The sequence below is a fragment of the Myiozetetes cayanensis genome, unplaced genomic scaffold (genome assembly GCF_022539395.1).
Source record: "Myiozetetes cayanensis isolate MyiCay16 unplaced genomic scaffold, myiCay2020 scf2-11, whole genome shotgun sequence".
In the NCBI taxonomy this organism is placed as follows: Eukaryota; Metazoa; Chordata; class Aves; order Passeriformes; family Tyrannidae; genus Myiozetetes; species Myiozetetes cayanensis.
In genome coordinates, this window is record NW_026087411.1 from 16,604,391 (window position 1) to 16,619,356 (window position 14,966).

General features: G+C 42.8%; 1 protein-coding gene across 1 annotated transcript; it reads left to right on the top strand.

Annotated features, from left to right (window-relative positions):
- Positions 1-3,292: 3,292 nt before the first annotated feature.
- On the top strand, positions 3,293-10,337 carry SRP9 (signal recognition particle 9). The gene is made up of 3 exons (XM_050315953.1): positions 3,293-3,416; positions 6,104-6,172; positions 7,988-10,337. The coding sequence occupies exons 1-3, from the start codon at positions 3,345-3,347 to the stop codon at positions 8,105-8,107; spliced, it is 261 nt and encodes an 86-aa protein (XP_050171910.1). The 5' UTR covers positions 3,293-3,344; the 3' UTR covers positions 8,108-10,337.
- The last annotated feature ends 4,629 nt before the right edge of the window (positions 10,338-14,966 follow it).

The following is a 14,966-nucleotide window of genomic DNA, read 5'->3' on the forward strand; positions in this document are numbered from 1 at the left end:
ACCATGTGCAATCCAGATGCCTGAATGTAACTTTATGAAGCAAAACTTGCAGTGGCGATGCATGTAGAAGCTTGATCAAAGAGAGGTCATTAATCATGTACACACAGGTTGAGGGGAAAAGGCCTGAGGAAAAACCACATGAAAAACCTTCATCACACAAGTACTTACATTATTGCTTCATAGCTTTTTACGGCCTTAAATCCAAGTAAAAAAAGACATTATCTAAGGTGGTCTAGGGAATACAGCAAGGACATATAATGAGAGACTGAGGAAAGGGTAAATGAGGTTTTGCAGCATTCCAGATTTCACTTGCAAGTGATGGAATGGCCGTTAAGACCGTTGGAATGATTTCTTGCATGGCAGAAAGTAGAAACTCAAGAAAAGAAACCAAAATGAGTATGTATGTTTTAGCAGAATTCTTAGTAACTACTAAATTATTATTGGCTGCATACCAAACACTCCACACAGTGATAAACAACTGTTCATTTTATTTCACTAAACAAAAAGCCCAATGAGAGATTTCTACTATTACTGCATTCACTGGACCTCACTTGAAAAATACAGTTTTGGACATACATCAAATACAACTTACAGCTGAATAACTGCAGAGGTCTAACTTACTTTCCAAACATGTCAAGAAAATGTTCTGTTCTCCAGGCGAGAGGAGAACAACAGAGCAAAGCAGCACACTAACTACAGGTATGAGACATTCCCTGAGGCTCAGAAATAGCTTCTCTACTTAATTGCCGAGATTTCAGCAACCAACCGGCCTTGCTTTCAGGATAACCGGGAGTGGGGGTGGTTTCACATCCAGTCCCTCTTTTTTGGTGGCAAGCCAGCAAAAACAGTAGGAATTCCCATATCCTGTCTTGCCACCAAAAAAGGTACATTTTCAACAGCTGTGTCAGCACAACAGTATGTAAGGCCACACAGTAAACTGGAAAAACGAACGGATCTCAGTTAAAAAAACGTGTTACTAAAAATGGTGCTGCTTTTCATCCCAGCATTGGTTTGATCCCCAGTGCAGTTACAAACAACTGTGGCAGCACAACGTGAGGCCATAGGTGGTGGTGGTAGTGGCAGGGAAGATGAACTCCTTAAGATCTGCAGCCAGGAACCGGCTATGCAGAACTGTGTATTAGGCTGTATATAACTGTCATAGTGACACATCACATTTTCCTCAGAGGCAAGGCCAATTATGAAATCCCTCTCTCTGTTCTTTGCCCTGGCTGCTGCAGTTTGTCACCTCCAAAGTTGTGCACATAAAGCAGTTTTAGAAGCTGCACCCTAAAATGGATCACAGAAATAATCTAGGTTAAGGAAAAAGAAGTGCCAAAATGGATTCGTTTTTTAATCTTGCTCGGTTGCATTAGCTCAACTGCAGACATGGTGAATTACAGGGCTAATGACTGGACACTGGCAAGCTCCTGAGACAGCTCTGTATCAACACATAAAAGATCCTGAATGTTTAAGTCAAAACCAAAATCCTCTGAAAAGCAATTCTAAAGGGCTTATGACTGGACAGCCCAAAACAGGGACTCTTTTTTCAGACAGAGTATCCAGGTCCCACTGGAAAACCTGGATCTGAATTTGGTGAACAATGGTTCTGTAAAAGATTATGCCTGTTACAGGTTTGTGCTCCCCACATCTTTCATTTTCACATATTTGTATCCTCTACATGTTTGTAAAACACTGCCAAACACAATTCCCACTCTGTTGTTATAAATAGCTACCCAAAACCTAATGTAGTGAAGAAACACTCTCTCCAGTGTTTCCAGTGTTTGGGGTGATTGCTTTAGGCTCTGTCAATACATCTATCACCTTAAAAAGATCTGTTGATTATCAGCATCTCTGAAAGACAATTCTCATACTTCTGCAGCTGAGTTCTCAGACACACAAGCATCTAAACCTTGTCAGCTGGTCTGGGAAGGAAAAAACCAACCAAATTCTTAAATTTTTCCACTCTTCATAACCTCCACTCATTGGTGCAAAGCCCTTTAACAGAATTGTTTGGGCCACATAACACTCACAAGTTGCAATTTATGAAGTTTGGTGGCCTAATCGCTGCAGACTTTTTCAGAGTTGATCCCCACAGTAACAATTATTTTCTGCTTTACTGACTCAGGGAAATTCATTCTAGTTTTTCTCCCCTTACCTCCCATCTACCCTTTTATTTCTGTGCCACATTTCTTCATTCTCCCTTGGGCCTATTGTGCCTTTTGTGGTCAAAAAAACCTGCAGCTATAGTATTTCCCCATGTTGCTAGTGGAGACTGCAATGGCCTGCATAATTTGTCCCCTCACATGCAGATCTACTCGAATTCCCTCCAGTTTATTTGTTTGGCCACACTGTTGAGATGTGAGTCGTTCAGCAAAACTAATTTGAAGTTGTGAGTCGTTATCGGGAGCTTTTGGGTTCCCCATGAAACAGAGAATAGAGACTGAAAGCTGTATGTGCCTATTGTCACCGCAGTGGTTACACAAGCTCTGTGACACCATCAGAGCCCAGCTCTGCGGCTGCCTACAAGCTTTGTGCTCATAAAGGCACAAAAATCAGCTCAGGAAACGTAAATTAAAAAATTAAAATGTAATGGGAGAAATCTTGGAATTTTTAACCCTCTCCCTCATTTTCCTTTCGAAATGAATTTTAGTCAGCTTTATGAAATGCTTTACACACACACACATACACACAGAAAGTTGAAAAGCAGGACTCCCCAAAATTTTTTTCATGATTTTGTTTTATGCCGTTCAGCCTCTTTACCAAACCAGCAGCTTCAGTTCCAGTGCAATCCCTTCCTGAGCATCCCTCAGCCAGGGCCAGGGAAACCTGCGAGGCCTCCTAAATACCCTTTTTGTTCCCTACGAAGCCAGCCTCCAGCCTCAGAAAGGACTTTCCAGTCTGGGAAAGCCTGGGAATTTATTTAATTTCGTGTGCCAGCCGGGCTCCCACAGCATCTCAGGCACACGGCCCAGGGCCCTCCTGCCGGTACCTCCAGGCTCCACGCCTATCCACCCGGTCCTCGCCGCCCCCGTGGCCTCAGGGTGGGAGGCTGAGGCGGACGGAGCCCGCACCCGGCCCGGCCGAGCCCCGCAGGTCCATCCGTGGGCGGCCGGGCGGCCGCTCCACCGGCGGCGGGGCTCGAACCCGCGGCCCCCGGGCCCGCAGCCCTCTCTCTGCCGCCGCGCCTGCAGGGGGCGCTGTGGCGACCAGCGCCGAGTCTCGAGGGCCGCGGTTGGGCGGTGCTTTCCCGCGGGCCAATGGGAGGCGCCGTCTCACGCGGCCGCTCGCCCGCCCCGCCCCCGGCGCCATCTTGGCGCGGCCGCGGTGGCGGAGCGGGCTCGGCCATGCCGCACTTCCAGGCCTGGGAGGAGTTCACCCGCGCCGCCGAGAAGCTCTACCTCGCCGACCCCATGAAGGTGGGACAGCCCGGGCCGCGAGGGCAGGATGCGCGTCCCGGCCGCGGGAGCGGCGCTCCGTAGGCGGGCTCCGGCTGCGCGCAGCTCGGCGGGGGCGGCGGGCGGTGTCGTGCTGGGGGGGGTTGTTCTGTGGTGCAGCGCTGGTGAAGGCACGGGGGAGTCAAGAAACATAAAATCACAGGATGAATTAGGTTGGAAAATATCTCTGAGATCATCGAATACAACCTATGGCCCAACACGCCATCACCTCAACCAGACCATGGCACTCAGTGCCACGTCCAGTCTTTCCTTAAACACCTCCAGGGGCGGTGACTCCACCGTGTCCCTTGGGCAGCCCATTCCGATGTCTAATCACCCTTTCTGTGAAGAAATTCCTCGTGATGTCCAACCTGAACCTCCCCTGGTGTAGCTCGAGGCTGTCTGGTTGCCTGGGAGAAGAGACCAACCCCCACCTGGCTAAAACCTCCTTCCAGGCATTTGTAGAGAGCGATAAGGTCACCCCTGAGCCTTCTCCAGGCTGAACACTCCCCTATTCCCTTAGCTGTGCCTTATTAGACGTGTGCTCCAGACCCTTCACCAGCTGTGTTGCCCTTCTCTGGACTCACTTCATCAATTAATGTCCTTCCTGAACTGAGGGACCCAGAACTGAACACAGCACTCGAGGTGAGGCCTCACCAGTGCTGAGTTCAGGGGGAAAAGCAGCTCCAGGAATGGGTTACTTGCTGGTGTTGCACCTGACCATCCTTTTCTACAAAACACGGGGAAGTTCTCGTTTATCACCCCAAAAACATGTTTTCGGTGGTGGTGTCAGCGACTGGGATGAACCTTAAGAGCCCAACTTCAGAGCCATTGTGCTTATTCACAGCGTACCTGTGTGATAGAAACCGAGGCTCAGTTCTGCTGAATGAAGACTGTATCGAGAATTGGTTTATTTTATGGGTTCTCATTTAAGACCGTATCATTTGAATTTGTCTTCCTGAAAAAGTTAAAAGAAAGCTTTCATTAGGTCTTACACTGATTGCGTTGTTGCCTGCAGTGACATTTCAGACTGGAAGGTGTTTGCTCCCCAAAGAGGAATTGCTCAAGGATTTAACTTTCCGGTATATATGACTGCTTCTTGTTTTCAGTGACTTTTTCTGGAGTGCTGTTTATGTAAATATTAAAAGTCACCTCAGTCTTCAGAAAAGGCATTGCAGTTCAGCTAAAAAGGGGCACAAAAATGTAATGTGGAATTCGCACCTGAGAAAACTTCAGTAAAAAAGGCCTAGTTTCCTTCACCAAAAATAGGTGACGTGGAGTAACCTTCAGAAGATTAAATTAACATCTGATTATTTAAGGCAGATGAACATCTGCCTTTTAATTAGCACAGAGATACTATATGCAATTGCCACCCATCTGTGATAATATAGTTGCCCAGTTTTGCCTTCTTACGCTCTTTGACGTTCGATTAAGTGAAAGAGGAGGGATGTCTCTGCAGCCAGGAGTTGCTCTTCCCTTTTCTTAAAGGAAATCTCTTCTCATCCATGGCAATAAATTTTTCTATTTACAAAGGAGTTTGTACAGGCCCCAGAGTCATAACACAAGTACTGTCCTAATTTGGCAGAGGGTTAGCCTGAGGAGCTTTTGTATGTAATTGGGCTTGCTGGGAAACTGAAGGAAGAGGAACTAGGGGAGGTGGGTGAGTGTTCTCCACCCAGGCAGTGAGTGGTCTCACCTTTGGGGAGGGCAAGTTCTCAGTGTATCGACTCGGTGCCTGCCGCTTGTGGCAGCCTCTCCTGTGCTTCAGGGCCTGCACAGCAGGGATGTGTGCTGCGGTCAAAAGGTGGCAGTTTGTTAAACAAAAGGGGTTACATCTGTGATGAGATCCATCCTGGAGCAGGAATTTCAAAATGTGTTTTGTAGTGAAGGAGGTGGCTGACTATTAGCACGAGTCACTCCATACAGCAAAATCCTGTTTATAGTGTGAGTTCAGAATGTTCTCAAAGGCCACCTTGCTTTGTTCCTAGTGACTGGTGTTAGCTGAGGCTAGAAACAATAGTACAATATCTCTGCGGCTGATTCTGTGCTCAGGAGGAACCATTTAATGGTCCATCAGTTTCTGAGGGTGTGGATTTTTATCACTGTGGGTTTGGGAACTTTGGTGATTTGAGGGGCCAGAGGGACTAGATAGGTGTGGGCTCAGGGCAGGTGCCTGCGGGAGCAACTGTGATAACAGTTCGGGTACCATAGAAGAGTGATGTTGAGCTTACCTCACTCAGTTAATCCCCTTCAGGTCTTTCAAGCTTATGAACACAAGCTTGCAGTTCGTTTTTCTGAAGTGCAGTACATGGCAAGGGGGTGTCGTGTATCGACTGGCTCTCACAGTTTATCCTGCCTGTCACTGAGGTCCCTGCAACTGCCATTGCTGTTTTGACTGTGCTTTTGAAGGTACCTGATGTTAACCTTGCTGATGCTGCTGTAAAACCAGTTTAACGCTTTAGGCAGCGAAATGTGATGGCTCAACCTCCACACCACCCTGGCTGTAGGGTTAGTGGCCACCAGAGCTGAGGGCCACCTCAGAGGTGGTGAAAACATAAAGTTGTATGTAATTGTAATAAAAGGTAGACTGAATGTGGACAGAGTTCCTTCAATATGTTCTGAAAATTGTTAGCTCTAGGTGCTAATTCTTGAAATGTTTGTCATTTCAGGTGCGGGTTGTTCTGAAATATCGACATTGTGATGGGAACCTCTGCATCAAAGTAACAGATGACGTAGCTGTAAGTACAGAATACATTCCCCTTTCAGGGCTTGTTTGTGCTCTCACAGGCTTGCATTTTCTGTCAGTCAACTTGGGAGCTCTTAGCCACTGCCTTGAGAGTGCCTGACAATTTTCTCAAACCTTTTGCTCAGCCTTCCCTAGTTCCCTGTGTCTGTGATTTACACTGACCCGTGGTTCAACTCTGTGCAGTCCAGGAAAAGTTCTAACACTTCAGTGTTCTTTATGGACTTCAACAGAATTATTGTAGGATTCTGTCAAATCAAGGAAAAAAGCGCTACAGAAATCTTGGACTCACTCCATCTGAACAACATTCGTAGCTTCTGCTGAAGCAATTCAGGAGCATTTTCAAACATATGTTTACTTATGTGAGTGTGGTCCTTATTTGCTTAGAGTGGTGACAGCTTCCAACCACAGGTTCAGCTATTTCTTTGTGATTGTGAGACTGACCAACAGTGGTGTTATAGCTGAGGAGTTGTTTTTCTGCAGTCCAGGGTGAGCAGCAGTATTCTGCCCTTCTCTTCAGACTTGGAAAAATTCAGATTTCTTCTTTCCTTGAAAAGTAGTCTGGCATTGGTATTTCAAGTGCCTAGGAGGGATGCGAATCTCCAGTAATGGCACTTCCTGATAGGGTAATAGGACTTAACATGGGAGAGATGTGGAGTGTGGGGTGCTTATAACAGGGGAAAGTGAAGGCAAATTTTGTTGACATCTTCCATGGGGAAAGTTGGGGTCAGGTGATTCACAAATGTGAACTCTTCTGGGGTGTAGGCTGCCTTACCTATTTCCAGTCACAGATGTTACACCAGGCTGGGAGAAATGGGATTGGTTTTGGGTTTTTTGGTTCATTGTTGTTGGGTTTTTTTGTGGGGGTTTTTTTGGGGTTTTTTTTTTTTTGTGATGGTTTTGGTGGGTTTTTTTACTGTTGGGGTTTTTGGTGGGGATGTTGTTTTATTTTTTTGTGTATTATGGGTTTTTTTCTAAAGGTAGTAAAGGAAGTTTTTTTGATGCTCAATCTGTAGAACTAATACAACTGAAGGAAAAATAAACTGTGTTCTTCTGTATTCCTCTGAATTAAAATAGGAATTTAATGCTGGCAAAAGTTGCAGTAGAATGGAGCATTCTGCGTGTTTTTGGTTTTTTGGTACATCAGCCTGGGCAGTCATACTCATGCTGTACAGGTATAAGGAATTGCTTAGTCTCCAAGCAAAAAACAAACTAACACAGTCTTTCTGTGATAAGTCACTGGCATATTACCCTTGTTCCTTGCTATTAAAGGCTTGTCACATGAAAGAGTTTCTTTTTATCCTAATCAGATGCTATTCCTTATTTAGGCTGTCTTAGAAAAAGATCTTGCTTGTGGGAGGGGATCCCTTTCAGCGGGAAATACTATCTGATTTTATGTCCCTGGCAGTGTAACATTAAGGACTGTGAAAGGCAAAATGAACTTGCTTTCAGAATACAGAGAATAGGAAAGTAACTTCAGTTTTAAAATCTGGCTCTACGTTTAGACAGCTTTAAACCCCAATCTTTAAGAGCTTTTCTGAACGAGAAGAAATTAGTATAAATTACGAGCTTCCCTGTTTTCAAAATGGAAGGCATGAATGTTTAGGAGAAACTGAAATGTAAACACAGATAATGTGTGTGTTTTGAAACAGGGTGGATGTGTTGGTGCTACCTCATGGTAACAACATGGCACAAATGAACATTTAAGTACTCTCCTTGTTTTGTGTGTTCCAAGCACAAATGTGTTGCAGCTATAAACAAGATAAAACAGTTCAAGTGAAATCTGATACTCAGCAACTTTCTCTTGCAGTGTTTGCTGTATAGAACAGACCAGGCACAAGACGTAAAGAAGATCGAGAAATTCCACAGTCAGCTCATGCGGCTCATGGTGGCCAAGGAATCCCGCAGTGCTGCCATGGAAACAGACTGAATTGCTGAAAATAAAATGAGTGCTCTGGTCATATTTCACTGGAAGAAAATATCTCTTGGATTTGAACGAATACTGGGACAGGAGATGCTTTTATGTACTGAAGTGGACAGATGACGTGTCTGAAGCGTTTTTGCCCCTCGGACTCCACTTTGGAAAACTCGGAAAATAAATGCTTTCAGTTGAAAGCTTATATTTATTTTTGGGTATCAAACAAGCAGCTATTCTTACACATTAGGTATGCGAAGAAGACAAGTAAATATTTTAAATCTACAATATGTTAGTATCAATTTGATGGGCCACAAGCATATCTCTGTAAAGATACTCTAAAATTTCATATAGATTTCATTGTGTTCATACGTTATGCTGGTATATTCTTACAGTGAGAAGCTTTATTAACCTAATACTGTAGCATGATGGCTGGATCTAATAAATTATATGAGTTGGTGGGATTTAGAGGAACAGATGTTTTCTGAACTGAAATGATGAAATTGCCAATTTGTATTAACACTGTCACTAGCAACGTTTTAGATTTCAGTATTGATCATAAGCTGTGCAACATTATCCATGGTACAGTTTATAGAACTGTTATATTGGCTAAATAATTAAACTTCTGTATTTTAAAAATTAAAGTAGAACTTCACTTGAATATAGCTAGAGATGGATGAGAAACTGGGAGGGTTTTTTTCTGCTTATGCAAATACTGTTACTAAAAAATAGTCAGTGGCTTTTTAATATACTTGAACTGTTTTGTACTAGCAAGGGTACCTTTTCCCATCCTTCCTTCAGGCAGGATTAAAGTGTATCAGCAAGATAAATTCCAGAAGCTCTTGCCTATTATGTTAATAGAAAAAAATCCAACCAAATGCTATCCAAATTCATTAGTTTAGCAGCTTGTTAACCGCATTTTCAAATGTTACATGTGGCAGATGGATGTCAGCCAGCTGCATAAATGGATGAAAACCAGCTTAATAAATACTTAAATACCACTGTCAAAAATAGACCAATGCTCCTGTGGCTTAGACTTGTTTCTCATACTTACCTCTGGTAGGGTGATGGAAGCCTTAATTGTCTCTTGCAAAGGCTTTTTGCTTCAGAACCCAGTAGCTAAAATTGATACTTGCTTTGACTAGAGCTTGCTTGCTTAAGACCAGATGAACATTTTCATGTAATGGGGCTGTTGGTATAACCAGTCTTTTTCAGAACTAATGTTTTGGCTTAAACCAAGCCATGAAAGTGAAGCAGAGCCATACGTATAGTGACATTTGTATATAACAAAACAATGCTTAAATAGCTACCTGCTGGCACTTACATAAAAATAATGGAGCTACTCAGAAGTAGTACTCCATGTGGAGTTTCCACACTTGCCAAAGGCTTGGAAAAAACCCAGGCTGCAATATTGCATTAGAGTATCCTTTTAGCTGAACAGAAAATGTTGCACGTTGTTGGAAAACACTGCAGTGCTAAATTCCCGGTGACTACTCAAGCTCTAGTCTACAGGAGTGACTGGTATGTATGTAACATTTTTGTATGGGCTTTTGAAATGCAAATAAATCCAGAGAGAAGGCTGGGCTTTGTTCGCTGTTAAACTTTTATTAAGATACTGTAATTTTGACTTTTTTCCTTGATGGTCCAATTTACTTTCTTAACATTTTCAATATAGTATATGAAGCAGTTAAACCACTTTTGTCTAAAGCACTGTTCTGTAGTATGAGTGGTTGCTGCACAGTCACAAAAGCAGAGCTGTTAAATTGGCAGATGAAAAGGCTGCATCTATTTTAATGTAACTTCTGGACATGTCCTGGAAATTGGTTTGGCAGGGAAATGTGTGAGCTGAGGTACAGGAAGCCTTCTGTGGTATTTGCTTCTGCACGGAGGATTGAATAGAGATGAGACTGTGGACAGACTTGGTGTACCAAGTGGCTGAAAGGCTTAAGCTTTATACTTGAGCAGGTTTTAGAGAGGGGGCAATTACAATACTATCTGTTAGAGTAGCAGTTGTCAAGCAAAACAGGCAAAGAAGTATATTTCTAGTTTTCTAAATTCAGAAGTTATTTCCATACAACCATAAGGAAACATTAATGCTACTTTTGTAAGAGTATGTGTTGTTAAGCTTGTTCTTCATATACTGACTGAAAAACTAGGGTGGTTCTGTGCCATCAGAATACACAAGAAAATATGATAAACCTGCTGATTTAAAAAAAAATAAATGTTTTGGAAACTTCTTTAGGAACAGACAGGTGCTTCTTTACTTTGTCCTGGAATTTTCAGCAACTTCAGTACTGTGTTCATGGGGCGGTGGGGAAGCTCCAAACTCCAAGCTCTGTCTTTTCATGGTTAAATTGTTGTTACGAGTGTGCTTGTGCTTTCGTACACAGATCGCTGTCCTAATAAACACTCAGTGAGTTTGTCCATCACATTGCCAACTACTTGAAAGTATCCCCTGGTATGTGATAAAAAAAAGAGTTTATTGTGGCTGCTGCTCCAAAGGGGTTGCTGGAATGCCTGCATTGGGCAGCGCAGCATGTCAGTGAATGCTTCTGATCAGCAGCCAGGAGCTGGTGCCAAATCCAGGCTGCAAACAGGCAGTGTTGGAGCAGATGGGCAACCTGTGCAGTTGCAGACAGGTGACCTTGGCAGAAGCGGAATGTTGTTAAAAAAATGGGACACTTTCCTCTGCTATGGCTTGTTTTGTTGCCGCATGTTAGTTATCTTCAGCAATTGTTCTATTTTGTGAGGATAGTTTAATAAAAAATACAGGCATTGTTGTTGTGCAAAGGAATTGGGTTAGTTTACCCATGGAATTTATTCTGTTTTTCTGGTATTCTCATTTCCTGGATTCTCTGAGCATTTTGATTTTAATTCTTCCTTTGTGCACAGCGCTGACTTTGTGTCTGAGCTCTCTGTTATGTGCAACTACACCACTTCTGTTTTCCATTTTGGAGTTTTGAACCCTGAGCTTCTCTGTATGCAGTCCATTGTGGAAATGTATTCTGGATTACAGGAAGATTTAAAAAGTATTTGTAGAAGTGAGAATTTGGCCACAGATACTTTGTCAAAGAGCCTTATGAAAGAGACCTTTCCAGTAAAGTCCTGACTTAACACTTTTAGGAGTCTGTCAAAATGGGAAATGGAACTGAAGCCAAGCAGGTGCTCTTAAAAATGTTTTAACCTGTCAAAATAATTATATTTCATCTCAGTAAGTTCCTTCCCGCAGTATTAAAAGTGGGTAATATTCAATGTGAAGAAACCTTGGTTTCTGCCAGATGAGGTCAGTAGGACTTGGATGATCACTTATTCCCACAGGCTGATCTTAAAGGATTAAGTGGTGTGAAAAGTGTGTCTGGTTTCCTCCTATGGGCAGAAGGAATCCCCTCACTTCAATCACCTGAAGGATGAAGGATGGTAACACAGTTACCCCCAGTACACCTGTGCTTTTTTCTCTTCTGGCTTGGGGGAAGACAAAACTATAACATGGAAATTACGCTGTAACCACCTTTGAAATGAAGTTTGAGATCTGAAGTGGATCAGATCTCACCCCATCATAGCAAATAGGTGGGGGGTTTTTTTCTGTGAACTTACCCTAGAGTGCAGGTTATGCACAAGTCCAGTTTCTTTTAGGAGTCTGTGAGCATTAGCATGTGTCCTTAGGGAGGAGAAGGAGCTTAGCTGAAAACTGTTTTTCTTTGTACAGTGCTCTGAGTTGAGGTAACTTCTAATTGACTGAAATAAAGCAATTTTGATCAATCAAATCTAAGGAGTCCTTTTGATAGATTGCTTTCTTAACGGTTCTTCACTTTTTTTGTTTTTAAAGGAAACTATGAAGAACTATATCTAGTTTTATGCTTAAGAGTGATTTGCTTTTCAAGACATAGAAGTGTCTATTCTGAAATGTCGATACTCCTTTAAAGGTGGATGCTGCATGACTCAGCTGTTTGTTTATAAAGATACTATCTTTTAGGAAGGTTTTGAGAGTTCAAGGATTGGTGTTTAAGTACAAGCAGCAGTTGAATTGTTGCTGGGGAGGACATAAAAACACGCCTTTCATCTCTTACTACTCTTACATAAGTAGATCTGTAGACTAAGTAGACTCTTTAGACTGGTTTCCAGATAAACATCCCCACCATGATGCTGGGCTGAAGTGTTTAATTTGAATCACTGCAGAGTGGAGGCAGACGTGGGCTTTTTAGTCTATAGAAACATCATTTTTGGGATGAGAATGATGCCACAGTATTTTAGAAGCAGATTAGTTACTCAGCAGAATACACAGCACAGTAGTTTGTTAGCCCCTGCTTACCGTGCAAACGTGTGTGTGTGTCCTGTAACTGTTGTACCAGACTAAATGCTCCGGGAAGAAATCTGGGCTTGGACCATGTGAAGCTGAAGTCTGTGGGAACTGAACAAATAAAAGCATGATCATACCATGGTAGCAGAGTTAACTGCCTTCATGCAAGTACAGGCCCATGTCGTTGAACACAGTCTTTGTTTCTGGTGAGGGTAAGTCCTTCTTTTCTTACGCTGTGCCAAAGTTAGTTATAGGGGTGTGTTCTCGGAGTCCTGTAATGGGAATGCAATTACTCTCGGCCATTCTAAAAGCATCTTAAGTCCTGAGTGCCATCTCTCCTGAGTGCTCTTACGTGGAAATGCCCAATCTTCTAGCAGGAACCAGTGTACTTGACCCATTATTACTCCTCAGACAGTTTCTAGGTGTTGCGAATATTGGTGTTATAAAACTAAGAGTATAGTGTTTCTCCTAAACTGCAATATATGTTGGTATTTCTGGAAGTGTTTTCTATTTAAATCAAGACCAGCCCTGGTGGTATTTTACTTTTTTAGCAAGTTTTGATTTTGTGCTCACATTACTTTTTTTTTTTTTTTTTTTTTTTTGTGTGGTAAGTCTTACTAATTTCTTTTGGAACTTCAAAATGTCAGGCATACCGAGAGGTCCAGGACAGATTGATCTTTTTATTTCCTTTGAAGCTGTGTTTGCCTGCTGGGTTCATTTTTTGTCTAGAAGAAGTGGTATGTGTTCATAAAAGGACTAGTCTGCATTGTTCTGCTTTTACTGAGCAGAACCTTCCTGAGTACAGGCAAGTGTTTACAGCAAGATTTCAAAGACTGGTTTTGGGGAGAGGGGGTTGAGTTTTCTGCACACCTACTGCATGGCTGCGCTGGCTGGTAGTGAGCAAAGGAGAGTTTGCTGCTCGCTTTGGCTAGCAGAAATATGCATTTTAACCGGATTGCTCATGCATGTAAATACAACCACCTCTAATGCAGTTCTGCTATCATTATGTGGCTGAAAGATGAAAGGCTTGCCTCGGGGCGCTGACAAATGAGCTCTGGCAAACGGTGTGTGGCTTAAAGATGTTACTTTCCAAAGGCATCTGCTCCGTTAAGGAGTCAGCAGGCAGGAGGATGAACTAATGCCTCAGACATGCCCGTGTGAAATTCGGTGTCTTATTTTAAATTAACTTAAAAGATAGTTTTTTAATTTGGGGTCAGGAGGCAAACTGACCTTTTCAATGAGTGATTGGCAGTTAGGTGTTATTTATTTTTTAAACGCATTTTCTGTGGCAGTGCTATCATATAGCTGAGGGCAGTAACCAAAAAAATAAAAAAGTTTCATCAGGGATTGTTCGTTTGTGCCCAGAGGCAAACCTTCTGTGCTTGGTCACACAGCAGACCCAGGTAACACGTGAGTAAAACCGTGCAAATAACCAACCATAATTTTTAGCAGAGCAAACAGCTGCTTTGCAAATAGCTTCACAACCACCACAGATGTGGATCATCTCATAAATGTGCAGACTGGGATTCCACACCAGCCTTGGTCAGTCTAACAGCTGGCTCCTGATCCCTGTTACCCCTTGCATGGATTCCAGTGTTCTTCCTCAGAGCCTCAGCTGAACCCTTTCGATTTACCAGTGCATCAGAAAACTCCCCCATGTTCTGGGGAGCTGCTGGTTTGGTATTCTGCCTGGTTAGTGTGCTGAGATGGCTTCACAAAAGGTCAACTGAGTGCTGCAGGGAGTGAATGTTGAGAGCTCCCAAGAGGGGTGAGGAGAATGATGGGAGTGAAAGAACCAGCAGTTAGATTGGCTTAGGCAGCCATGGAACCACAGCCTAAATAACTTGCACTTCAGAGTTTCCCTCGCTTGTAAAAACCTCCCATCTGTCCCATTACATACCCTGTAATGTTCATGCTATGCAACATTTACCTAACAACTAGATATATCTGAATTTGTTTCTGTATTGTTCTAGTTTGTATGGATGATACAGAAACCATGGAACCAAAGATTGTAGATTTTATTCTTCCTAAAAGCCTCTAACGCTCTGGTAGTCTCTCAAACAGAGTAGCCAGAACTGAACATATGATACAAAGTGAAAATTATATCATGGATTTATCAAACTGAGCTTTAATTCTTAACATTCTTAAAGTGCCGATGTTGGAGCAGGGGTTTAAGAAAGGATCAGCATGTTTAAAGGCTTAAATTATTCCAATAGTAATGGTTCAGTGAGCTGTAGCTGCTCCAAACCAATAAATTCTTAAGATGCCTCCAGAATACATCCAGGTGGCCAACCCTTGAAACACAAATACTGAAACACCTCCTGGATGGGATTTCAGTGGTAGTGAGAACAGACTATTCTGATTTCACAGAGAAGAGTATTTTCTTTCCTCATTCTTCTGACTTCTGTATTAAGCTTCCTTCTTTTCTGATTCCTCAGTACTTTCTTTGTTTTCATTTGTTTTAAACTTATTCTTTAGATTTTTTCATGTTCCTCTTATTTTCCTCTATACAGTTCATCATAGTGACTTTTTAGCTGGCTTAGGGGAAGAGGTTTGTTATTCAGTTGCATCTTTACC

Bases quoted from the DNA above. Each gene is read 5' to 3' on its own strand.
- SRP9 (XM_050315953.1), top strand. From the start codon at position 3,345: ATGCCGCACTTCCAGGCCTGGGAGGAGTTCACCCGCGCCGCCGAGAAG. The intron at 3,417-6,103 runs GTGGGACAGCCC...TTGTCATTTCAG, and splicing joins ACCTCGCCGACCCCATGAAG to GTGCGGGTTGTTCTGAAATA. The intron at 6,173-7,987 runs GTAAGTACAGAA...TTTCTCTTGCAG, and splicing joins AAGTAACAGATGACGTAGCT to TGTTTGCTGTATAGAACAGA.